The sequence below is a fragment of the Leptodactylus fuscus genome, chromosome 2 (assembly GCF_031893055.1).
Source record: "Leptodactylus fuscus isolate aLepFus1 chromosome 2, aLepFus1.hap2, whole genome shotgun sequence".
Taxonomy (NCBI): domain Eukaryota; kingdom Metazoa; phylum Chordata; class Amphibia; order Anura; family Leptodactylidae; genus Leptodactylus; species Leptodactylus fuscus.
In genome coordinates, this window is record NC_134266.1 from 248,902,615 (window position 1) to 248,930,017 (window position 27,403).

The 27,403-nt window shown below is 43.0% G+C and overlaps 1 protein-coding gene across 1 annotated transcript in view; it reads right to left on the reverse strand.

The window, feature by feature from the left end:
- Positions 1–15,270: 15,270 nt before the first annotated feature.
- Positions 15,271–27,403, reverse strand: part of LOC142195906 (uncharacterized) — a 36,686-nt gene continuing 24,553 nt past the window's right edge. Inside the window, exons 15-21 of the mRNA XM_075266010.1 lie at positions 27,079–27,345; positions 25,569–25,606; positions 24,089–24,152; positions 23,104–23,153; positions 20,296–20,341; positions 18,213–18,318; positions 15,271–16,279 (exon numbers count right to left, since the gene is read on the reverse strand). Of these exons, the coding sequence (XP_075122111.1) occupies positions 15,829–16,279; positions 18,213–18,318; positions 20,296–20,341; positions 23,104–23,153; positions 24,089–24,152; positions 25,569–25,606; positions 27,079–27,345 (1,022 nt within the window). The 3' untranslated portion in view covers positions 15,271–15,828. The remainder of the gene's footprint in view (positions 16,280–18,212; positions 18,319–20,295; positions 20,342–23,103; positions 23,154–24,088; positions 24,153–25,568; positions 25,607–27,078; positions 27,346–27,403) is intronic.

Here is a 27,403-nt window from a genome sequence, read left to right on the forward strand (position 1 = left end):
GGGGAAGTCCGGGCTCTTCACACTTTCGTTTCTCTGAGCTGCCGGTTACGCAATGTTGTTTAGTTGTTAGTTTTGGTTCCTATCCCTGGAGGAAGTACTGTGTGTACTGGTACCAATGTCTGCGTTATTCCTGCACTGTGTCCTCACTGCGCGTTATTTCTCTAACGTGACATCACTGTGTGTATTATCCCTGTACTGTGACATCACTGTGTGTATTATTCCTGTACTGTGACATCACTGTGTGTATTATCTCTGTACTGTGACATCACTGTGTGTATTATCCCCGTACTGTGACATCACTGTGTGTATTATTCCTGTACTGTGACATCACTGTGTGTATTATCTCTGTACTGTGACATCACTGTGTGTATTATCCCTGTACAATGACATCACTGTGTGTATTATCCCTGTACTGTGACATCACTGTGTGCAGTATCTCTGTATTGTGACATCACTGTGTGTATTATCTCTGTATTGTGACATCACTGTGTGTATTATTCCTGTACTGTGACATCACTGTGTGTATTATCCCTGTACTGTGACATCGCTGTGTGTATTATCCCTGGACTGTGATATCACTGTGTGTATTATCCTGTACTGTGACATCACTGTGTGTATTATCCTGTACTGTGACATCACTGTGTGTATTATCCCTGTACTGTGACATCACTGTGTGTATTATCCCTGTACTGTGACATCACTGTGTGTATTATCCCTATACTGTGACATCACTGTGTGTATTATCCCTGTACTGTGACATCACTGTGTGTTTTATCCCTGTACTGTGACATCACTGTGTGTATTATCCCTGTACTGTGACATCACTGTGTGTATTATCCCTGTACTGTGACATCACTGTGTGTATTATCTCTGTACTGTGATATCACTGTGTGTATTATCCCTGTACTGTGACATCACTGTGTGTATTATCTCTGTACTGTGACATCGCTGTGTATATTATCCCTGTACTGTGACATCACTGTGTGTATTATCTCTGTACTGTGATATCACTGTGTATTATCCCTGTACTGTGACATCACTGTGTGTATTATCTCTGTACTGTGACATCACTGTGTGTATTATCTCTGTACTGTGATATCACTGTGTGTATTATTCCTGTACTGTGACATCACTGTGTGTATTATCCCTGTACTGTGACATCACTGTGTGTATTATCTCTGTACTGTGATATCACTGTGTATTATCCCTGTACTGTGACATCACTGTGTGTATTATCCCTGTACTGTGACATCGCTGTGTGTATTATCTCTGTACTGTGATATCACTGTGTGTATTATTCCTGTACTGTGACATCACTGTGTGTATTATCCCTGTACTGTGACATCACTGTGTGTATTATCTCTGTACTGTGATATCACAGTGTGTATTATCCTGTACTGTGACATCACTGTGTGTATTATCCCTGTACTGTGACATCACTGTGTGTATTATCTCTGTACTGTGACATCACAGTGTGTATTATCCTGTACTGTGACATCACTGTGTGTATTATCCCTGTACTGTGACATCACTGTGTGTATTATCTCTGTACTGTGACATCACTGTGTGTATTATCCCTGTACTGTGACATCACTGTGTGTATTATCTCTGTACTGTGATATCACAGTGTGTATTATCCCTGTACTGTGACATCACTGTGTGTATTATTCCTGTGCTGTGACATCGCTGTGTGTATTATCCCTGTACTGTGACATCACTGTGTGTATTATCTCTGTACTGTGACATCACTGTGTGTATTATCTCTGTACTGTGACATCACTGTGTGTATTATCTCTGTACTGTGACATCACTGTGTGTATTATCCCTGTACTGTGACATCACTGTGTGTATTATCCCTATATTGTGACATCACTGTGTATTATTCCTGTGCTGTGATATCGCTGTGTGTATTATCCCTGTACTGTGACATCACTGTGTGTATAATCAATGCTATAACTCAATGCTGGACACTTCCCCGAAGACTGGAACAAAGGGCTCATAACCCCCATCTACAAGAATGGGGACCAATATGACCCCAACAACTATAGAGGGATCTGCGTCAGCAGAACGCTGGGGAAACTGTTCAACAGCATCATCTATAACAGAATCCTCACCTTCCTCACACAACACGGGGTCCTCAGCAAGAGCCAAGCAGGGTTCATGCCAAACCACCGCACCACAGACCATATCTACACCCTGCACAGCCTCATCAAGACGCACGTCCACAACACCAGAAGAGGCAAGATATTCGCCTGCTTCGTGGACTTTAAGAAGGCGTTCGACTCAGTATGGCACCCAGGCCTACTCCTAAAACTCCTAGAGAGTGGAATAGGAGGAAGAACGTACGACGTCATCAAGAGCTCCTAAACCAGTGCAGTGTGAAGGTGAATGGGAAAAGGACAACATACTTCCAACAGGCCCGAGGGGTCAGACAAGGCTGTAGCCTGAGCCCAACGCTCTTCAACATCTACATCAATGAACTGGCTACAGCCCTGGAGGCCTCACCAGCCCCAGGCCTCACCCTGAACGACCGGGAAGTGAAGTTCCTGCTGTATGCCGATGACCTCCTTCTCCTGGCCCCCACTGAGAAAGACCTCCAAGAAAGCCTGTCCGTGCTGGAAAAATTCAGCACCACATGGGCCCTACCCATCAACCAGAAGAAGACCAAAGTCATGGTATTTCAGAAGAAGGGCCACAATAAAGCCTCCACCACCCCACAATTCACACTGAACGGCTCCACACTGGAGAAAACCAGCAGCTACACCTACCTGGGGCTGGAGCTCAGCCAATCAGGAAGCTTCAAAGCAGCAATAGAAACCCTGAAAGCAAAAGCCTGCAGAACCTTCTACGCCATCAGAAGACAACTGTACCACCTCAAACCACCGGTGAGGGTCTGGATGAAGATATTTGACGCCGTCATCTCCCCGATCCTTCTCTATGGCAGTGAGGTTTGGGGCCCAGCCACCTACCCAGACCAGTCAAAGTGGGATTCCAGCCCAACAGAGAACTTCCACCTGGAGTTCTGCAAATACCTGCTCCATGTCCATCGCAACACCACCAACATGGCCTGCAGGGCAGAGCTAGGCAGACTCCCCCTATGGCTCACCATACAGAAGAGGGCGCTAGCTTTCCAGGCACACATCCAGGGGAGCAAGCCCGACTCCTACCACTACCAAACCTGGCTAAGCCACCCGAGCAAACTAGACATTCACCAACCAAACAACAGCCAACCACCAAACCAAAACCACCAACAGATGATAACCAAGGCCGAAATAAAGGCGGCCACAGAGGCAAACAGAGAGCGGTACATTGAAGAATGGAGAAACGAAATAAATAACTCCAAGAAACTCACCATGTACCAATCCCTACAAAGGGACTACACCATGGCCACCTACCTGGAGAGAATACCCCACCCCAAGCACAGACAGACCCTGAGCCGGTACAAACTGAGCGCCCACAACCTAGAGATAGAGACGGGGCGATACAGGCAGACGTACAAGCCACGGGAGAACAGACTGTGCCAGCACTGTGACCAGGGGGCCCTAGAAGACGAGACCCACTTCCTGCTACACTGCACCAAATACTCAGCTGTGAGGGCCGTCTACTACCAAAGACTCTCTGCCCACATCCCAGACTTCATATCTGCAGACGAGAAGAGGAAACTCTACATCCTACTGGGAGAAGAAGAGGCCACTGTGGAGATCGCTGCCCAATACGTGGCAAGCTGTCACCAAACAAGAGGAAGATCAGACTCCACGGACTATTATATTTATCCCAATACACCCGCCCCACCACACCCCACCCGCACCTCCAACCCCCCCATATAGCAGTCGCCAACGAAGAGGAAGATGAGACTCCATGGACTGTTATAACCCAAACCACCCCCCATACCCACCACCCACCCAACCCAACTCCCCCCGCCCACTTTACTAGCTTTGGCAATGCCAAATACCTATTCGGACGTGCCAATAAAGCATTTTTTGATTTGATTTGATCCCTGTACTGTGATATCACAGTGTGTATTATCCCTGTACTGTGACATCACTGTGTGTATTATCCCTGTACAATGACATCACTGTGTGCAGTATCTCTGTATTGTGATATCACTGTGTGTATTATCCCTGTACTGTGACATCACTGTGTTTATTATCCCTGTACTGTGACATCACTGTGTGTATTGTCCTGTACTGTGACATCACTGTGTGTATTATCCCTGTACTGTGACATCACTGTGTGTATTATCCCTGTACTGTGACATCACTGTGTGTATTATCCCTGTATTGTGACATCACTGTGTGTATTATCCCTGTACTGTGACATCACTGTGTGTATTATCCCTGTACAATGACATCACTGTGTGCAGTATCTCTGTATTGTGACATCACTGTGTTTATTATCCCTGTACTGTGACATCGCTGTGTTTATTATCCCTGTACTGTGACATCACTGTGTGTATTATCTCTGTACTGTGACATCACTGTGTTTATTATCCCTGTACTGTGACATCATTGTGTGTATTATCCTGTACTGTGACATCACTGTGTGTATTATCCCTGTACTGTGACATCACTGTGTTTATTATCCCTGTACTGTGACATCACTGTGTTTATTATCCCTGTACTGTGACATCACTGTGTGTATTATCTCTGTACTGTGACATCACTGTGTTTATTATCCCTGTACTGTGACATCACTGTGTGTATTGTCCTGTACTGTGACATCACTGTGTGTATTATCCCTGTACTGTGACATCACTGTGTGTATTATCCCTGTACTGTGACATCACTGTGTGTATTATTCCTGTACTGTGACATCACTGTGTGTATTATCTCTGTACTGTGACATCACTGTGTGTATTATCCCTGTACTGTGACATCACTGTGTGTATTATTCCTGTACTGTGACATCATTGTGTGTATTATCTTTGTACTGTGACATCACTGTGTGTATTATCCCTGTACTGTGACATCACTGTTTATTATCCCTGTACTGTGACATCACTTTATATATTATCCCTGTACTGTGACATCACTGTGTTTATTATCCCTGTACTGTGACATCACTGTGTTTATTATCCCTGTACTGTGACATCACTGTGTGTATTATCTCTGTACTGTGACATCATTGTGTGTATTATCTCTGTACTGTGACATCACTGTGTTTATTATCCCTGTACTGTGACATCACTGTGTTTATTATCCCTGTACTGTGACATCACTGTGTGTATTGTCCTGTACTGTGACATCACTGTGTGTATTATCCCTGTACTGTGACATCACTGTGTTTATTATCCCTGTACTGTGACATCACTGTGTGTATTGTCCTGTACTGTGACATCACTGTGTGTATTATCCCTGTACTGTGACATCACTGTGTGTATTATCCCTGTACTGTGACATCACTGTGTGTATTATCCCTGTACTGTGACATCACTGTGTGTATTATCCCTGTACTGTGACATTGCTGTGTGCATTATCCTGCACATTACACTGCATCAGTAGCAATTGCTACCAGGCCCTGGACCTTAAGGGTTCCCAAATGTCCCTCTGACATATAAAATATAGCACTATGGCACACGGTAGGTAAGGGCCCCATTACAAATTTTGCATTGGGACCCTGAAGCTTCATGTTATGCCTGTGGTACACAGTTATGTCACAGTACAGGAATAATGCACACAGAGATGTCATAGTACCAGGATAATGCACACAGCGGTGTCACCATATATAATAATAATAAACACAGTGATGTCACAAACTCAATACAGAGATATACTTAGTCATGTCACAGTGCAGGGATAAGGCAGACTATGACATCATAGCACAGGAATAATGCGCACACACAAAAACATCGCTGTGCTGTTACCTATGAATAGCAAAGTGTAGCGAATCCCATCTCCACACAGTGGTAATGCTTTGTTCACATAAGGGCACTTGCACACCTGCGCTCGTTGCCCAGTTTCCGTCTTCTGTCCCAGGAAACTGGACAGGAGATGGAAACCCTGCGGTCAGTTTTTAAACCCATCCCCTTGAAGTGAATGGGTTTTAAAACAAACCGTCTACAAACCGTTTTTCTGAAATTAACCACTTGCAGACCGCCCATAGAGTATATACGTCCGGATATTGGTTGCCTAGTTCTGACTGGACGTAATGGTACGTCCAGTCAGAACACAGCAGCTGCACGGAGATCGTGCAGCTGCTTTCACTGGGAGCCGGCTGTAACTTCAGCCGGAGCTCCCAGAGAGATGGCAGGGAAGATTTATTCCCTTCCCTGCCTTCTCGATCACTGTGTATACAGCGCTCAATGAGTGCTGTATACACGGCTATGGGCGCCGCCATGATGTGGCCGCCCTCTGACCCGGTGGTCACGTAATTCGCCGGGAGCCGCAACTTGCAAGAGCTGCTGGGTCCTACAGGACCCCAGATCAGCTCTGTATACTATACTACTATAGCATCTTACAGCTAAGGGGCCACATAGGGACCACAACAAAAGAGCGCTGCAGGAAATCCTTGGCGGACTTTCTGCATCAGTTATACCTATGGGGAAACTGCCAGCGTTTCTGTAGGTGTAATTGACATGTTGCGATTTACAAAAATGCAACGTTTTTGGAAACCGCAACAATTCTGCTGCAGATATTTTTCTGCAATGTGTGGATGGGATTTCCATCCATTTTGCAGGGACTATGTGGGGTCCCAGCCTACGTAGGCCTCATATACACATTTCAATATACATCCCAAATTACTCTGGTGTAGATCTTCGTGCACCTTTTCCTATTCTTGCACTTCCCTCCGCACTAGGACATTTCTTGGTGTCATGAACCTAAAATTGTTGCAACATATAAGAGTGGGAGGGAATATGTCGGGTTTGTCAGGGCCGGTTTAACCACAGGGCAAACTAGCCTAGCCCATCCCAACCTGCCTGTCTCACTAAGCAGGTATTTTTCCACTCTCACTGACTAGCGATCCCGCCCATTACTAGCCCCTCCCACTCTCCCCATCTCCCTAGCTAAGCTATTCTGCCCACTACTAGAGGACAGGAAGAGAAGGAGGCTTGGAAAGTATTGATGGGGATAGGGGAGGTGGAATAGTGATAGAGACGTTCCATTTCGGAAGTGGTGAAATGGAACGTCACCGGATTAGCAGAAAGTGTCCCTGGAATGGTCACATATGGGTAATTATAGATTTTTTTAATTGATGTAAATTAGAAGTTAAGTGGGAGAGGGAGTTTAATTTAGGTGCTAATTATCAGTTTATCTTGGACAATCCCTTTAAGGAGAGCAATTATAAGGGAGGAACTATTAATTATAAGGGGGCTATTATAATGAAGAAGTATTATAAATAAAAGCCCCCTTTATACTAGCCGCCCTTAAAAATAAAAGTTTTCCCCTTATAGACAATAGCTCCCCCTTAAAAAAGCCACTCTTAAAAATACACTATGTGATCAAAAGTATTCGGACACCTGGCTGAAAATGACTTACAAGTTGGTGGCACCCTCCATCGGTAATGCTGGATACAATATGGTGTTGGCCCCACCCTTAGCCTTGATGACGGCTTCCACTCTCGCAGGCAGACGTTCAATCAGGTGCTGGAAGGTTTCTTGGGGAATGGCAGCCCATTCTTCACGGAGTGCTGCACTGAGGAGAGGTATCAATGTAGGTCGGTGAGGCCTGGCACGAAGTCGGCGTTCCAAAACATCACAAAGGTGCTCTATAGGATTCACATCAGGACTCTGTGCAGGCCAGTCCATTACAGAGATGTTATTGTCATGTAACCACTCTTATAATATATATAATATAATGACCGCCTTATAAATATTATTGATGAGAGAGCAGTTACCTGTGAACAAGAACTATTTATACGGGGGACTACTATTCATAAGTGCAGGGGCATGGACACTTATATTGTATGAAATATATTCTGTGGGGGCCATTTTAATTTGAGTGAGTGGGATAAGTGTGTGGTGTCTGGTAGTAGTGACGGAGGGGGGCCATTTATGAAATATTTGCACTGGGCACACCAATGTGTTAAAACAGCCATGGGGTACTTCGGAGACTTTCCAGCTTTTCCGGGAATCCTCTGATCATTCCTCAGCGAGTTGGCATGTATTCGTCTTCTTTAAAGGGTGTGTATATATCAAGCTCAAGTATTGTGTTATTTAGACACACTTATGTGGAGCAGAGAAAGGCGCTGAAGGCTCCCCCTGCTGTAATTTCCAAAAAGCAGGTCCCTTGGTCTGCATTGGATTCAAATCTATCTTTCCTATACAATATCAGAATATAGCACTAGGTCAATTCACTAGAGCAGAGAAGCCACCGCTGTTCTTCAACAGAACAAAGACTTCTTTATATTCATACTGCCCTTATATCTGATAAATACAGACTTGGCCAACCAACTATTTGTGAACTCTTCAGTAGCTGCTCCTTGCCAGACTGGTTTCATGTCTGTAATATTGATGTTCTGCAATCTCAGGAGAACCTTCACAAACATTCAGTATAGGAAAGATTATGGGGATCTCCTGTCATAAGAGGGTGGAGCGAGGGATTTCTGAGGTGTGCTACAGATTTCAAAGACAGTTTCATTTTATGGAGTCTGTAACCAGGAAGCTCAATACCAAACCAGCCATAGTACATACAGTCCTATGAAAAAGTTTGGGCCCCCCTATTAATCTTAATCATTTTTAGTTCTAAATATTTTGGTATTTGCAACAGCCATTTCAGTTTGATATATCTAATAACTGATGGACACAGTAATATTTCAGGATTGAAATGAGGTTTATTGTACTAATAGAAAATGCGCAATATGCATTAAACCAAAATTTGACCGGTGCAAAAGTATGGGCACCTCAACAGAAAAGTGACATTAATATTTAGTAGATCCTCCTTTTGCAAAGATAACAGCCTCTAGTCGCTTCCTGTAGCTTTTAATCAGTTCCTGGATCCTGGATAAAGGTATTTTGGACAAACAATTCAAGTTCAGTTAAGTTAGATGGTCGCCGAGCATGGACAGCCCGCTTCAAATCATCCCACAGATGTTCAATGATATTCAGGTCTGGGGACTGGGATGGCCATTCCAGAACATTGTAATTGTTCCTCTGCATGAATGCCTGAGTTGATTTGGAGCAGTGTTTTGGATCATTGTCTTGCTGAAATATCCATCCCCGGCGTAACTTCAACTTCGTCACTGATTCTTGAACATTATTCTCAAGAATCTGCTGATACTGAGTGGAATCCATGCGACCCTCAACTTTAACAAGATTCCCGGTGCCGGCATTGGCCACACAGCCCCAAAGCATGATGGAACCTCCACCAAATTTTACAGTGGGTAGCATGTGTTTTTCTTGGAATGCTGTTTCTTTTTGGACGCCATGCATAACGCCTTTTTTTACAACCAAACAACTCAATCTTTGTTTCCAAAATGAAGTTGGCTTCTCCAAATGTGCTTTTGCATACCTCAGGCAACTCTATTTGTGGCGTACGTGCAGAAACGGCTTCTTTCTCATCACTCTCCCTGACAGCTTCTCCTTGTGCAAAGTGCGCTGTATTGTTACCGATGCACAGTGACACCATCTGCAGCAAGATGATGCTGCAGCTCTTTGGAGGTGGTCTGTGGATTGTCCTTGACTGTTCTCACCATTCTTCTTCTCTGCCTTTCTGATATTTTTCTTGGCCTGCCACTTCTGGGCTTATCAAGAACTGTCCCTGTGGTCTTCCATTTCCTTACTATGTTCCTCACAGTGGAAACTGACAGGTTAAATCTCTGAGACAACTTTTTGTATCCTTCCCCTGAACAACTATGTTGAACAATCTTTGTTTTCAGATCATTTGAGAGCGGGCTGTCCATGCTCGGCGACCATCAAACTTAACTGAACTTGAATTGTTTTGTAGAAAGAAATGGTCCAAAATACCTTCATCCAGGATCCAGGAACTGATTAAAAGCTACAGGAAGCAACTAGAGGCTGTTATCTCTGCAAAAGGAGGATCTACTAAATATTAATGTCACTTTTCTGTTGAGGTGCCCATACTTTTGCACCGGTCAAATTTTGGTTTAATGCATATTGCGCATTTTCTGCTAGTACAATAAACCTCATTTCAATCCTGAAATATTACTGTGTCCATCAGTTATTAGATATATCAAACTGAAATGGCTGTTGCAAATACCAAAATATTTAGAACTAAAAATGATTAAGATTAATAGGGGTGCCCAAACTTTTTCATAGGACTGTAATTCCGCTATACACTCTAGTTTAAACTGGCTTTGTTGCGAAAACATCTTATGACAGAATAAAAGAATATTTCAGGAACCAAAATGTGCTAATGTTTCTAATCGAGGCTACATCCTGTCAGCACTTTCTGGACATATTGTTAACCCTTACACCTATGGGGCCACATGAGAAATTGTAACGGTTCTAGAGGGCTATGCGCGCTGTGGCAAATTTAGCTCCACCCACTTATATGATGACTCCGCCCATTCTCAATCATCTTTCCATGTGCCCCCACAAAGTATAATCCTCCTACAGTTACCCTAACATTATACACCCCCACATTATAACGTTTCCCTCCAAATGCCCCACAGTATTAGGTCCCTCTCCTGGTGCCCCAGTATAAACCAGCAGAAACTACAGGGGACAATAAACTGGGGCAGCTGGAGAGGGACATTAAACAGTGGGGATAGTTGGAGGGGGACATTAAACTGGAGCAGCTGGAGGGGGACATTAAACTGGGGGCAACTAGAGGCAGACATGTCCCCCTCCAGCTATCCCCCATGGTTTAATATTCTCCTCCATCTGTCCCTTAGTTTAATGTCCCCCCTCCATGTGCATTCAGTTTAACTCCACCCCCTACATCTGCCCCTAGTTCCCCCCTCTTGCTCACACATGCTGTCTCTTCTCTCTTTATCATCCAGCAGGCCCCATTGCCGGCAGCTTGCAGTCCCGAGTGGCTCCGCCCACTAACGAGTCATAGCCTATCCTGGTGATAGGCTGTAATGACGTCATCACAGGTCCTTGAACAAACTTCCAAAAGCTATGCGGACCGGACAGAAGCAGTCAGAGGGTCGGATGTGGCCGTGCATTGCCCAGGTCTGCTTTAGATGGCTGAATAGATGCACCGTGTTCTTCAGAAATATGTTTTTATAAATATTTAAATGAGGCTTGAGTGCAATAGCTGAATACAGAGCTCTTAGGTCCGGTTCTGTGTTCAGTATTCCGCTCGGGGAGTCTTTATGGGGCCCCAACTGAACGGCATACCGAATGCATTGGCAAGTGGTAAGCTGTGAAAGCACACAGACTCCATAGATTATAATGGGGTCCGTGTGTTTTCCACACGAATTATGCAGAGAGAAAAGTGCTGCTTGCAGGATTTTTCTCTCCACAATTCATGCAAACATCGTGTGGAAAACACACGCTCCCCATTAGTATTAGTCTATGAGGTCCATGTGGTTTCTTAGCTCATCGCTTTTTAATGTTTTTGGTATTCTGTTCGGGGATCCCCAAGCAGACTCCCCAAACGGAATATCGAACGCAAATGTGAACTGGGCCTAACTGTACTTACTGGATATATTGTATACTAGCATCTTCCCGCGACTTTGTCTGCGGGTTGGTGTTGGCGCTGAGCCACTTATATTTAGCCAATTGCTGTTGTGGATGATCAGCCTGCTCCCGCGTCTCAGCTCTGCTACATTGCACCATATGCGCACCATACTCAGTTGTATGTACATCTCTGCATATTGAGAGCGTACTCAGCTGTGCCACAGCGCTTTCCTAAGCTCTGCTACATCTGGCCATTTGTATTAGAGGGGTCTTCTTATGTCAGTGTCTGAGCAGCTTCTGTGTTGGAAACGGATGTTGCAGAAATTTTCCACAGTTCGATCAGCCTGCTCTCACGTCTCGGCTCTGCTACATCGCTGCATATGCATAGGATATCCAGCTGTATGTACATATTTGCATATGGAGAGCCTATAGAGGTGTGCTACAACGCTGCCTAAACTCTGCCACATTGGGCAATTGTGATTACAGGGGTTTGGTTAAGTGACTGTCTGAGCAGCTTCTGTGTTACAAAGGGCTGAACGGACGTTGCTGAAAAGTTCTCCTCCATCCGAGGCAGAACACATTCCCTGTAGTACTCATTGAAACTCTACACCCAATATAGTCCTCTTGCCCACACACAGACTGCATGTTCTGTAGTCTCCTGATCTTCTATGAAACTCCATTTTCTTCAGCTTTCACACTGTCCACCTTAATCCTATAGAGCTCCGCCCACTGCCTAGCATGATCCTATCTGAGAATGGCTCAAGGACCTGTGATGACGTCATCACAGGTCCTTTAGTGTTGTGTTAACCTAAATTCTTTCACTGCAGTCGTGTAGTGACGTCATTTCCCGGGATAAAAAGTAGCCTATGTTTTAATCAGGGTTCCTGTCTATGTATGTGGCAAATTTCATGCAAATCCGTTCAGCCGTTTTTGCGTGATTGAGGAACAAACATCCAGGATAGTAGGATAGGATGACAAGAGACCTTTCCCAACAGAGCACTGACTCATTATTTACAATCTAATCTCTTTACTTTGTGTTTATTACAAGTTTGTTCTACTTGAAGCTTAATAAAAACTTAAAAATGCTTTATTTTGTAAATAAAAAATTATTACAAATGATTAGTATTTAGTACAGCAAAGAACACCTATATACATTGTATATGGCTGTAATTACACTTCTCCACAGAATATAATGATTACATATTATTTATGTCAGACAGTAAAGTCATTGAAAAATGCAACTTATCCTGCAAAACATGAGCCCTCATGAAGTCACTTGGGAACATTCAGCTATGTTGGCGCACAAAGGGGGAGGGCAGAGTCAAAAGGGCACAAAGGCAGGATTAGGGGCATGGCTCAATATAAATATTTTGGCTCACTAATTATCACTAATGACATACATGACTGTTCGGGTCTGTGAGAAAACTGCACGTGGATGACATCCATTTGTGGTCTGGGACCTTCATAGAGCCATACATTTCATTAACCCTTTGAAGACACAAGGTAGTTTGTATGTTAATGCACAGAAACATTTTTTCATATTTTCCTTCCAAAATTCACAACCTTTTTATTTTTCTGTTGGGAGGGCTTATTATTTACGTGACAAGATGTACTTTCATTTGGCACCATTTGGGTACATATAATGCTTCTACTAGCTTTGATGAATTTTTTAGGGGGTCCATGTGAGAGAAAAAAAACAAAAACAAAACACAATTCTATCATCTTATTTTTTAACCACATTCACCTTGCATTAAAAACGACATGGCAACTTTATTCAGCGGGTCATTACGATTTTGGCAATACCATATTTATATTGGTTTTATTATGTTTTACCACTTTTACAAGTAAAATGTTAAGTTTCAAAAAAGTGCCATAGGCAGTGTGTAATAGAAGTCAATGAAATGTATTATAAACTGCAATATATTAGTAGTGTATTGTAAGAGTGATCAAAACCACTAGGGGGTCTGAAAATAAAAGTAAAATAAAATACCGTATATACTCGAGTATAAGCCGACTTTTTCAGCACAGTTTTTATGCTGAAAAAACCCCCTCAGCTTATACACGAGTCAGGGTCCACAGAGAACTGAAGGACCTGCACAAATTAAACGAAGGGGGAGGTCCTTTAGTGCTACTGCTATGTGATTGGCTTGTCATGTAGGTCACATGACTGATGTCATCAAGGGTCCTGTAGCCACTAGAATGTAACATCTGCAGATAAGTCAGTGGCCATTATGTGCAGGATTCATTGTGTCTTATTGAAGATTAGCTTTTACCCGCGACTTCGTCTGCGGTGAGTTGAGTATTGGGCGTACACAGACGTGTGAAACTGTAAAAGTGCTTTAAAAAGTTTGGTGGGCTAGCAAATGTGATTTGATGTGTTATATTGTGTATGTTGTGATACAGACAATGTGATGTGTTATACAGCCTGTGTACAGGAGTATATATGTATCAGGCACTGTATATAGCAGTGATAGGTAATACATGTAATTATATAGTATATACAGCCTGTGTACAGGAGTATATATGTATCAGGCACTGTATATAGCAGTGATAGGTAATACATGTAATATATAGTATATACAGCCTGTGTACAGGAGTATATATGTATCAGGTACTGTATATAGCAGTGATAGGAGATACATGTAATTATATAGTATATACAGCCTGTGTACAGGAGTATATATGTATCAGGCACTGTATATAGCAGTGATAGGTAATATATGTAATTATATAGTATATACAGCCTGTGTACAGGAGTATATATGTATCAGGTACTGTATATAGCAGTGATAGGAGATACATGTAATTATATAGTATATACAGCCTGTGTACAGGAGTATATATGTATCAGGTACTGTATATAGCAGTGATAGGAGATACATGTAATTACAATGTGATGTGTTGTATTGTGTATGTATAGTGGAAAGCTATATGTAAATGTGAGTGAGTAGAGTGAGGGCTACTCCTGAGGTGACAGTAAGGAGTGTGCAGGCAGGTTGAGGCAGGAAATGCCAGGCAGTGTGTGTGAGTCTATAGCTGGGGCTAGGAGTCCTGCTTTTGTGAGCCTCCTGCTAGGAAGCCATGTTGTTTAGTGGCACCAAAAGTAGCCTGTGACTCAATCCTGAGGGAAAACTATGTTTGTGGAAAATTGCATGCAAATCCGTCCAGGCGTTTTAGCGTGATTGAGGAACAAACATCCAAACTCACAAACATCCAAACACACAAACTTTCACATTTATAATATTAGTAGGATGTCTGTCGTATTGAGGAGAGGAAGCTACAGTAACGTGACAGTAACACAGGTACCTGCTGGGGTTACTATTCCTAGTAATGTCAGGCATTTGGGGTTATTAATTTAGTTTCAGTAACTCCATATGCCTCACATTAATAACAGTTACCCCCATCATGTCCTTCATATTAACCCCTGTGGGCTCCATATAAGGTTACTAATATGTGAGACACATGAGGGTACTACTGAAGGACCTTAATTACAAATATACCTAATTATTACCTCCATATGTCCCACATATCAGTAACTCTTATGTGAGGCACACAGGGGCTTAATGTGAGAGACATGATGGGGTTAACTGCTATTACTATGAGGCACATAGAGTTACTAAGCTGCAATGCACATGACCAGACTTTTTATCTGCAATGGTGGAATCCCCCCCACCCCCACCCCGGCTTATACTCGAGTCAATACGTTTTCCCAGTTTTTTGTGGTAAAATTAGGGGCCTCGGCTTATATTTGGGTCGGCTTATACTCGAGTATATATGGTAAATAATTTTTCAAAGTATAAATAAAATTACATATATATTATTTAAAAAATCACCCCCCTATCCCTAGATCACATAAAAATAAATTAAAAGCAAACCCTTTAGGTATCCCCGTGCTCCAAAAAGCTTTAACTATTAAAATATTTGCGTACATATAATGCAAAACACTAAAAACGCTAAGTAAATTTGGTATCACCACGACCCACAGAATACAGGTGACTTTTTTAACACATTGTGAATGCCGTACAAATTAAACCCATAAGAAATTGGTGCAAATACTTTCCACCCCTCCTCCAATTTCACCTCATTCTGAATTTTTTTCCAGCTCCCAGTACATTGCAGAGGATATTGTAAGCTGCCATTACAAAGTACAATTTTTCTTTCGCAAACAATAAGCCATCATGTGACTGTGAACTGAAAAATAAAAATATTTTGTATAAAAAAATAAAATAAAAATGACGGTTTCTGAAACGTGGGGAGGGAAAAATGGAAATATAAAAACAAAAATTGGCTCGGTCCCGAATGGGTTAAACTGATGAACCATTACCGGGTGCTGACTGCTGAGATTTCTGTAACGTAGTCCGAAGGTTAGTTATTAAAGTTTCGAGTTCAGGAAGGGTTGCATGTGCATGAAATAAGTCTGCAGAGGCGAGGACATATGACATGTATTTGGCTTGTTTCTCCACCGAAAGGCGCCGACACTGTCCTGCAACTGCATGGCCAAACCCATTAATGCCGTCCAAACCTCCAAGTCCCTCATGTTGAAAATGTAGCTGGTTTGTAGGCCTGCGTAAGGAACCAAACAGCCGCCTCCTGGGCCGTGTGCTCAATCTTGAAGGTCCAGACTGGTGTTCTGTTGCACGTTTAGATTTTACGGATGCCGGTGTTGCTGCCTCTTCTAGCGGTGCATTTTCTCTACTATTATATTCCCTCGGGTCCTCGTTGATCATTGGCTGTTCGGGCAAGTTTTCTTCAGTCCTATAAAGGTAAAAATAGGATTAGTTAGGTAGATTGGTTTGCACTTTGTGCAAGGTGTTGTTGCACCCTCTGCTTGTGCATTGCAGCTGCATACGTTGCTTTCTTTGGATGTAATGTCTGTGTTTATTGCTCAGTTCTGAGATCAATTTAAATAAAACAGGTTAAATTGCCTCTCCCCTCCACTGTGCCTCTAGTGGCAGCCAAATGTATTGCAAGTCTTTTCTTACATAAGCCTTAAACTGGAAGAAATAAGAGTGCAATAAGTAGAGTTGTGCTAGCAGTAGAAGTAGTGGGTTTAAGCTGTTTCACAGAGCGGACAACCTGTAGCAATGCCCGTGTGTGGTAAAAAGACTGACCGTGCCGTTTAACCCCTGAGATGCTGCAGTCAATGGTTACAGTTGGTGCTGATGTGCTTTCATGGTGGCGAGGGCCCCACTTAGTATCTGAGGTTGAACAATTTTTCCAACACTTATTTCTAACAGAACACATTTCTCCTTATTGGGGACCCCAGCCATACTGTTTCATAATCCACCTGAACGGTGTTGTATGATGTCAAGTGAAAAAAGTAGAGCAGAATAGAAATCCTGCTTCGCTAAAAAATCTTGCCCACTAAAAGTTTCTAATGCAAGACTGGCAGTAAGTTTTTCAAAAGATACCAGTAGTATTTTGTTATAAAAGTGAATTTCTTCCAGAAAGAACTGTCCTTCTATGGGGTCTCTTTGCCATTTATAATGTGGAGGGGTCACGTACCATAACATCTTAAAAGCAGTAAGTAGCCAAATGCTAAGAGAACTCTCCCTAGACTAGGATTAGTGTAGGGGACAGACTAGGGCTTGTCCATGTTTTATGTTTTTATGCCTGTCCTTAGGACAGGCCACAAGTACCTGGCCCCCAAGCAGATCGGCTGTACGGTGCAGTTTCTATTCTCTGTCCTATACACACTGTCTTCTGTACAGTAGCCAGACACAGTCGCTTTAGCTCAGCTGCAGTGACAATGCCTGGTTGCTATACAGGGGATGGAGCTTTTTGCTCCCAAACCTGTATGGTGCATAGGATGGGCATGTCCAGACAGCTGATCCGTATGAGGTCCAGGTGCAAAGGACATAAAAACCTCAACAACCCCTTTAATAAAGGCACAGTATTGGTTTGCAACACTGAGGCAGCAGCTGACTTCCTAATTACATCATGGAAGACAGATTTGCATATTCTTCCCATGGTCCTTTGCGAAGTGGAGTGCTAAAGGCTTAATAAGTCTCCACACACCTATATGGTGGTCTCTCCCTAAGGAGTGACAATATCCCCTTAACCCTGTCTAAGCCTCCCACCTCTACCAGGTTATAGTCCTCTCTACATCGAGCTGATGAGATGCAAGTACATCGAAACGGCCATCCTTGATTGAGAGAATATACCTGGTAATAATCCCAGCATCATTGCAAAACAAAGGCCTCTTGGAAGGTCGAGCATGATGCAAAAGGGAGCAGCCTTTATTGGGTTATTTCACTGGAATTCTGTCTTCCCAACTACATCAGGGAAGACAGGCTTGCACATTCCAGTGAGCGCCCTCTATTGGTTTGCAACACTGAGGCAGCAGCTGACTTCCTAATTACATCATGGAAGACAGATTTGCATATTCTTCCCATGGTCCTTTGCGAAGTGGAGTGCTAAAGGCTTAATAAGTCTCCACACACCTATATGGTGGTCTCTCCCCAAGGAGTGACAATATCCCCTTAATAAAAGGCACAGTAGGGAGACAGCACCCAGGAAGACAACCTGGGCCGCAGTAAGGAAATCATGTCTAGGTCACTGACAAGTGTCAGACAATAGTGAGAGTTTTAGAAAGCTGGGTATTTTGTACAGAACAGAAGCAGAGGCGCGTACATTTTATTATTATTCAATCAATTGAAACCTTGGAAATGAGTGATACTGTACTTACTGCTGGAGCGGTGCATTTCCTAAGAGTTCCTGGAATAGCTTTTCCTTTGAGGCCATGGATTTGCTTTCTTCATCACACACCAGGTTACTTTTTTTGAAGGGATCATCTGTCAGAAAGTTACATGAAATATCAGGAAAGTAAGAAATCCCACAAGTTCTTAATTCCTTGGTCCAATAGAAAAAGTTATGTAAATTGTAGTTAAGGTGTCCTTACCGATGGCCGTAATTATGAGCTATCCACTCCCTTCTGGTCCTAAATGGTGTCATGTGACCAACCCTGAATCTCTAACACACTAGGGCATATTTAGAGCATAAGGTCCGTGCACATGACACTTTGCTATGGGCTCATCTACACATCAGGTTGGTAACTGATCATTGAATTTTCCCCCCCCCCCCAAGAGTAAATTTGTCCCAACGTCTTACATGTTGACAGGAATTCAGTTGTTCTATTCATTCTTATGAGATTGACATCAAGGGTCTTATAGGAATAAATGGAGAAAAGGACTTCCTGTCCATATATAAAGATGCTGTATTGGCTGTAGAGTCTTCTGACTGGTCATGTGACAATGCTGAGGACCGGAAGAGTGGATAAGGGCTCGTTCACATCTGCGCCCGGTCTCCGTTCTGCAGGTTTCCATTTCCTGCACAAAACAGAGGCAGGAGACGAAAACCTGCAGGACTCTCTCTCACCCATTCATTTGAATGGGTTTGAAAGATGTCCGGCCGTGGGCGGCGGTGAGCGTTTTATGCTCTCCGCTGCGAAACCGGTTTCGCGGTGGAGAGCATAAAACGCTCACAGCCGCTCACGGCCGGACCTGGTCTGTGGTTTCCGTCTTCTTGCATGCAGATGACGCAAACCACAGAACGGAGTGCCAAACGATAATGTGAACCTAGGGTTACTCACAAATACAACTTTAGTAAAGTTTACATCATGCAACTTCTAGGGCAGAGAATATAAACTTTGAGGTCATGTTACTTCGAACAAGCTTCATTTTTAATCTTATTACAATACAAAAGTGTTTCACACTAAGGGACACTGTTTAAATGGCCTCAGCATTGCAGTTGTTCATCGGGTGCTTTCAGTATGAACAGCGGTGGAAGATTTGCTGAACAGTCGAAAATCAAGAAGCTCATATAGAGGTCCCTGTCTTTTTTAACATCTTCCCCGATGTAAGCTGTAGTGATGTCACCAGACAGTTTTAGGGCGGGTTCACACCAGTGCCCGGTCTCCGCTTCAGCCAATGCGGCGGGTTTCCGTCTTCTGCCCGGAGAAACTGAACAGGGGACAGAAACTCGGCGGTCATTTTTCAAACCCATTCACTCGAGTGCATCTTCTGCCTCTCCGTGACGACACAGTTTGTTTTTGTTTTTTTAACCCGACACAAAGTCAGACATGCAGGATTGTGTCCAGTTTAAAATAAAAAAAATAAAAAAAATCGGTTTCGCCACAGACAGGCAGAGGACACACATGGGCGGTCACTTTGCAAATCCATTCAAGTGAATGGGTTTGAAAACTGACCATCGGGTTTCCGTCCCCTGTCCAGTTTCTCGAGGGCAGAAGTCAGAAACCCACCGGATTGGCTGAAGCGCAGACCGGGCGCAGGTGTGAACAGGTAAGTTACTATGAGCACATAACTGTGTTTCCGACAGGACGCATCACAACTGATGTTGTGACATCAGTCAGGTAACAGGTGCGACATCACAACTATTTTAGTCAAGTACACATGGTGACATCATATGTGGGTGTACTTCAGGTTAACTGTCGTGATGTCACAGAAATAAAGCTGTGATTTCACGAGTTGGTTTCAGACACAAAACTACTATATCACAAGACGTGTTCAGTCAGGTAACTTCTGTGACATCACAAGTGTTTCAGTCAGTGAAGATATGGAGACATCCCAAGTGGGTCTTAATCAGATAAATGAGCATGACATCACAGCTCAGTTTCTGTGGGGTAGGTGACATCAGTAGGTAAGTTACCGAAATATCACACTTGAGTTACAGAGAAGTACTGTACAGCTCTGACTTCATAACCGTCTCAGTCAAGTAAGCTATAGCAAGACAAAATTCTTCACAATAAATACCTGAACTTTCTTGATTTTGCAAATTTTCATGTGGATAATTCTCCACCTGAGAGCAGAATATAAGAAGGTGAGGAAGGAAATCTGATTATTGTAGGTTTATGCAGAACAGCAGCAGAAAATAGAATGTCCATTGGAGATTTTTTAGCTCCAGGTACATGGAGAAGCTTTTCGGAAAGAGTTGTGGGACTTATTTTAGGTGAAGACTGACTCAGAATCTTTTTTTACCTACACTGGCTTCAAAATAAAACAGTTATTTTAATTGCATTGTGCAATTTTTAATATTATATAATTAACACATTTGTCAGTATTGTATACTTACATGTACAGTTTGTTACCAGAGATGAGTGAACACTATTCGAAACTCCCGTTTCAAATAGCACGCACCCATAGGAATGAATGGACGTGGTCGGCCGCTGGCAAAGTCTGCGTGCCGGCTGCTTCCATTCATTCCAATGGGTGCTTACTGTTCGAAATGGGAGTTTCGAATAGTGTTCACTCATCTCTACTTGTTACATATTTACCTTCATGGAAATTCAATTAGGGTGGGTTCATGCCTGCACTCGGTCTCCGCTTTGCAGGTTTCCTGCCTGAGAAACTGGACAGGAAACAGAAACCGGCAGTCAGTTTTCAAACCCATTCACTTGAAGGGGTTTGCAAAGTGTCCGCCCGTGAGCGTCTTCTGCTCTCCGCGGCGAAACCAGTCGGATTTGCAGGACTTTGTGTCTGGTTAAAAAAAAAAAAAACGGTTTCGCCGCAGAGACCAGAAGACGCTCACGGGCGGACACTAACTGCTGGGTTTCCGTCTTCTGTGCAGTTTCTTGGGCAGAAGATGGAAACCCACAAAGCAGAGACCGGGCGCAGGTGTGAACCCGCCCATACTAGCATCTAATGAGTTTCTGGCTCTTTTCTGCTCCTGGTTGACCAGGACTGTCAGCCTTTTAATAGAGTCAGAATTGAAGTCGGAAATGTGGAAAAATAGAAGAGTCGTGGTCTGGCTACCGGGATGGTATGTGCCCCCCAAAAAATATAGTTAGTGATCATTCAAGCATACACCGTTATATTATTGCAGAAAGAGAATACAGCCGGTCAGCTGACAAAGTGTCTTGCTCTGCAGCTTCTCATAAAAAACACAGCAAAAAAACAAATGTATATAGTTTTATTTTCATTTTAAACCCTTAACAAAAATCCAACACTTTGCAAAAAAAAAAAAAATTCTGATACTCAACTTTTTTATATTTCTGTGTTTGGGGATGCAGAGGGAGTCTTTTTTTTTCTTCTGCAGGGCCAGGTGTACATTTTAGTTACTCCATCCAGCCTCAGCAATAATATTCCAATGACAGGCCTGGGAGCCTTCATAAGGCAACAGGATGGCTCCTATAATCTCATCACAGTAAAGGCACGGGGCCAGTATGGACCTTTTATTTATTTTACTTTGAGGGGCCCTGTCTTGTAATGCCTGCGATCAGAGTTAACTCTGATCTCGGGTATTAGCTCCAGGTCTCCACTCCACATTACAGCAGAGACACGGTAGCTATGGTGCCCACCATCTTTAAAGACCCGGCATCCACTGGACTATTACAACGGATGTCTGGAAGGGGTTAAAGAGGGCCTTTCGCCACTTCTACCAACTCCAGGTTTTTGTATCCTTTAACAGACGATGCTCAACGGATTCTGTCAGAATTTTTATTCTCCTCTCCATTTCTAAGCAATGAGGGCAGTTAGTTTTGGTGTCTGATAGGCTAATTAAAAGAGGAACTTTCACCGTCTGGGGCACATGCGGTTTTATATACTGCGAGAAAGACGACAGTGCGCTGAATTCAGCGCACTGTCTGCTTTCCCAATCTGTGCCTCAGGTGAAGAGTTATCAGTGCCTGTACCGTAGCTCTTTACAGTCAGAAGGGCGTTCCTGACAGTCTAATGGAAAGTACTTGTGCATCCAGGCAATAAGCACATAGTGGATGAGGTAATAGCACTGCTATATGGTGTACAAAACTGTGAGGCCACCAAGAAGAAATCGCCTATATTTAATAAGAGTTTCACTTACTTATAAGTGAAAGCACCAGCACCCCCAGACTGAAGTGCAGTGGCAATGCCCTTGATTAGAGACATCTTTGTAATATCTTAGACCCTCCCTGCTCCATTGACCTCTATGTGTGAGGTTGAAGATGGAGAGAGATATACTGTGAATAGGGTTAAGCCGATCTTGAGATTTCAGGATCGTTTTTAAAATCTGATTTTCGATCACTTTCTAGTCGATCCTGATCGCGATTGTGAAATTTGCTCGAACGCCGATCGGGATCCGATCTTTCCTGATTCCGATCGCTCAACCCCAACTGTAAAAAAGCCATCAGATGAAGATGAGGAGGAGGAGTACAGCTTAATAAGTGGTGAAGGAAACAGATATCCTTAATAAGACGTATTACAAAATTCTGCATATATAAATGCACGATTCATTTATGAAAACTTGTTTATAACTGGACGTACACTTTAAAACCCTCAGATGCCATGGTCAGAATAGGTCATGGCATTCGAGGAGTCACTTTCACTTTTAAACTGGGCTTTGAATAAGTCCCTTGAAGTGAGATCACGGGAGCCGTTCACTTGCACATCTATATGTTACTCGAGTCTGTTCATTTCCAACACTAGCGTGTGGCTCAGTTCTTCAAACCTAGCTAATGTACAGACAGGTAGAAATTTATGATGCCACAATTTCTATATGCGCTTACTTGAATTCCCCAACATCAGCAGCAAAATGGAAGGAGATGTTTAAAGAAGACCATTTAGTACACAGCATAGTCTTGAACTTACTGTCTGATCTTCTGTACAGGAGTCAGGTGATCCTTCAGCGATGGCTTTACCTGCAAATGTACAGTAAATACAGTATTATTCAGTAGGGTATATTCACACAATCACTGCAGAAACGCCTGTGACTGTCCCAGTCATTTGAGTGAAGGTTGAAGAAAACCCCTGTGCATGCTGGGTCCCACCACCTGTGACTATTGAGGCCAATTGGCAGCCTCAGTGAAGAATACGGGATTTCATTATCTGTGATGTCCCATTTCCTTTTCTTAAGCCACTGAATGGTCTCAGCTGTCATGTGACTGATGAGGCCAAGGAAATGGACACGAGACATCACAGCCGGCAAAAACTTCTGGCAAAAGAAGACAGCCACACAGAAGGACTGGACCACACTGGGCGGCACCAGAGCATCTGGGGACAGTAGAGTATGGTTTTGATTTTACCTTCCCTGGCCTAATTTAAAAAAGAAAAAAGGTTTTTTTTTCTTTTTTTTATCCTGGACAGCCTCTTTAAGGAATGGCGATGAGGACATAAATATGTTTTTCCCATGTTTACTTTTTGAACTGTTCTTCTTCTTTAAATTGTGCTGAATCATAGACTTATCATTCTCAATCTGTTGCAGTTGTTGGAGCCCGAAAGCCATCAAAAGGGGGTTCCCTACCCACACCCCTTCTTTTGCATGCGGCTGTATTTTGAAGATATGTTGCTGGTGTGTTACATTTTTTATTTTTTTTCCATTTTAAGTATGTCTTTGTAGAATGGGAGGAAATCCACACAAACTCCTTGCAGATGTTGCTCCTGGCGGGATTCGAACCCAGGACTCCAGTGCTGCAAGGCTGCAGTGCTAATCACTGAGCCACCATGTTGCCCCTGGTGTGTTACATTTTTTATCATTCTACATTTCTAACACACTGATGATATTTAATACAGCAATGTTATTTTTAAAGAAAGTCATAGGATTTCTATATTTGTGGTCATCTTCAAAATTACTTACCCTGTCCAATCTTTTCTTCATCCTTGGTTGTGTTTCTTTTTGGAGAATATATTGTATTTTGTAACTAAAAAAAAAAAAATGAAACACTGGTATTGGTTAAAAAAAAATCCATTCACAGAGCAGTAATATCACTTACATCTATTAGATAACTGCATATTACTACTATGGAGGATGGAGTGGTCAAACTCATAGGTTATGGACATCTTTGTCATAAAAAATGATTTTTTCATATGCTGGTGATTACCTTAAGGTAAGAAGTTGCACCAAGTCTTGATTTTTTTACTTTAGAGGTCATTCACATGGAGTAAAGTGGCGCTGATTCTGGCACGATAACTCGTGGCAGAATCAGCGCTGATCAAAAGACTCCCATTGACTTCAATGTGTTTTGCAAGGAAAACGGAACCCATTGAAGTCAATGGGAGTCTTTTTATCAGTGCTGATTCTGCCGCGAGTTATCGTGCCAGAATCAGCGCCACTTTACTCCGTGTGAATGCCCCCTTAATATAGGTTTTGCAACCTGCTCCTAGTTACAGACTTGGCTCCTAGTGTGGGCATATCCCTCCCATTACCAGATACTGGACATGTTCTGTGAAACCCGAATCTTTCTACTTGCACTAGCTGTCACATAGTAGCACAATGATCTCCTCTCTGCCAACACAGATAGTGAGTCTACCTGTGTGTGTTTTCTCTCCTCACCACTGCAGATTCTGTGGGTTCTCACCTCTCTACACCAGCACTCACATGTTTCATCTCTCCAGCCCTCTGTGCTCACCTTCCTTAGTAAGTTAACCTCCTTTCCTCCCTGCCAGTATGTCTGTCACTAAGTCACTGTGAGAGAATGGGATTGTTGGAACAGATTAGGTCTACCAGGAGAGGTTTTCTGTTATCTCAGAAATGGCCGTACAGTCAGCTATGTAAAGGATTAGTACAGACTCTTCAGCAGCAAAATGAAAGGAGATGTAGAAGACTATACAGAAAGTTGCTTATAAACAAATAAAAATAGGAAAAAAAATGCAAAAGTGTACATAATCTTTAAAAATAAAAATAGACGTTTCGGTCTCCATTGGGTGTTATGGGATGGCAAGCCTTTTTTCCCTTAATAGACTATACTCTCCTATACAGTGGAGCATGGAAACGTAAAATGTACTGTACATTATTTTTCTTTTTCCACTTTAGTCAAAGGCCAACATTTGCCACTTTACAGCTATGCAAGCAGCATATATCCTTAGGACAGACCATTAATATTTGATCTGTGGGCCTGTAACCCATAAGCCGCAACAATTGGTCTAATGAAGGCACCACAATTCCTGTGCCTATTTTAGATCAATGCCTTTTCAGTGTATGATCACCTCATTCATTATAAACCCCTGCACTGTATTCATCAGTAGGGGTCAGACCTCCGCATTGGAAGATTGAAGACCTATCCTTAGGCTAACAGTGTTCAAGTCCTGAAATTTTCCTTTGACTGTGTTATCCTTACCTTCTGAACAATAGGCTCTAACGTTTTTGAAAAAGCCCCTGAAATAAAAGCAAATGAAAAGAAAAAAAAAAATTATATATAAGGTATGACAAAACACAGATACAAAATCATATAAAACATATAATCGTACAGTCACATTTAACAGTGCACAGTAAACAGTTGAGTATGTTTGAGCGAATAGTATTTGTCGAATACCTCGCTCCCATAGGAATGCATGTTAGCAACCGTCAAATATACACTTCGCGTAACCCCATGGTTCGGCCGCATACACGCATTCCTATGGGAGCAAGGTATTCAACGAATATTATTCGTCGAATACCTCGCTGGCATAGGAATGCGTGTAATTGGCCGACCACCAAGGGGTTAAACGCTTTGAATATTCGATGCGTTTACCCCCTTGGTGTTCGGCCGATTACATGCATTCCTATGCCGGCGAGGTAGTCGACGAATACTATTTGCTCAACACTAGCAAGTATAAAAAAAGCCATCAATTACATGAGTCAAAGATCAGAACATTTTGAATCTGTGCACAGCAAACTCGGAATCTGTACAATAATGCTGATTGGGCATAATTTCTATGGCGCCCTTCCTCATTTAAAGAGGTCCCGGTCACAACTCCTGACCTGCCTGCATTGCGCCACTTCTCTAGTTACTCCTCCTGGTAATGTATGAATAAACTGTCAACTAGGCATTGCTGTTCTCCTGTCTGATACAGGAGAATACTAACTGACGCTAGGTTCACACTAGCGCCCGGACTCCGTTTTCAGGTTTCTGTCTTCTGCATGCAGAAGACGGAAAGCTGTCAGACCAGGTCCGGCCGTGAGCGCTGGTGAGCATTTTATGCTCTCCGCCGCGAAACCGTTTTTTTTTAAACCGACACAAAGTACTGCATGTCCGACTCTGTGTCCAGTTTAAAAAAAAAAAAAAAAACGGTTTCGCGGCGGAGCACATAAAACACTCACCGGCGCTCACGGCCGGACATCTTTCAAACCCATTCAAATGAATGGGTTTGAAAGAGTCCTGCAGCTTTCCGTCTCCTGCTCTGAAATTTATCGAGCAATGGATGCCATTTTTCACCCTTAGGATGGGACCTCCATGATGAAAAAAAAAAAAAAGTGGTCTGTGGCACTCCAATAGCCAAAAAACCTCATATATTATATGGATGGGCAGCTGGGCCTGGTGCTGTAACTCAGTCCCTTTCGATCAGTTGGAATTCTGTTGCAATACCAGGTCCAGCCACTCCTAGAGATGAGCCGATGTCTGTGTGTACAATGAATTGGACAGTATGGTGAAAGGGAATGAGCTCCATCACCAGCCTGTATGGAGAAGCCACTGTACGTTTTCAGAAAACGAATATGAAAATGGCAATGGCACCAATGTCTAACACTGACATCCAACCTGAGACAGTTCAAAATGAATGAATGAATGAATGAATGAACGAACGAACGAACACCGGTCTTGAATGTAGTCATAGGAATGAAACTTACAACTGGACCATCATGTTGCATACCTGTAGCGAGTTTTCTTGAGATAGCTGTTATCTGCTGTTGGCTGACAATATTACAGATACTTCCTTTGGTCTGCCCTTCTTCATCCTCCATTGTTACATTTCTACAATTTGCTGTAGGAAGGATTTGTCTATTGACTTCGGTAGACCCTTCTGCCTTGTTCCCTTCTTCCTTGGTGGTAAGTGGAGTGCCAACAGCTGATTCCGGTTCTGTCTCAGGACACCCTGCAGGCATCATCTCCGGAGTTCCTGGCGCTTCAAGGTCCTTATCTGGTTGTACATTAAGAATAATGTAAGGAACATCTTGCCGTTCTATCTTTTCCTTCAG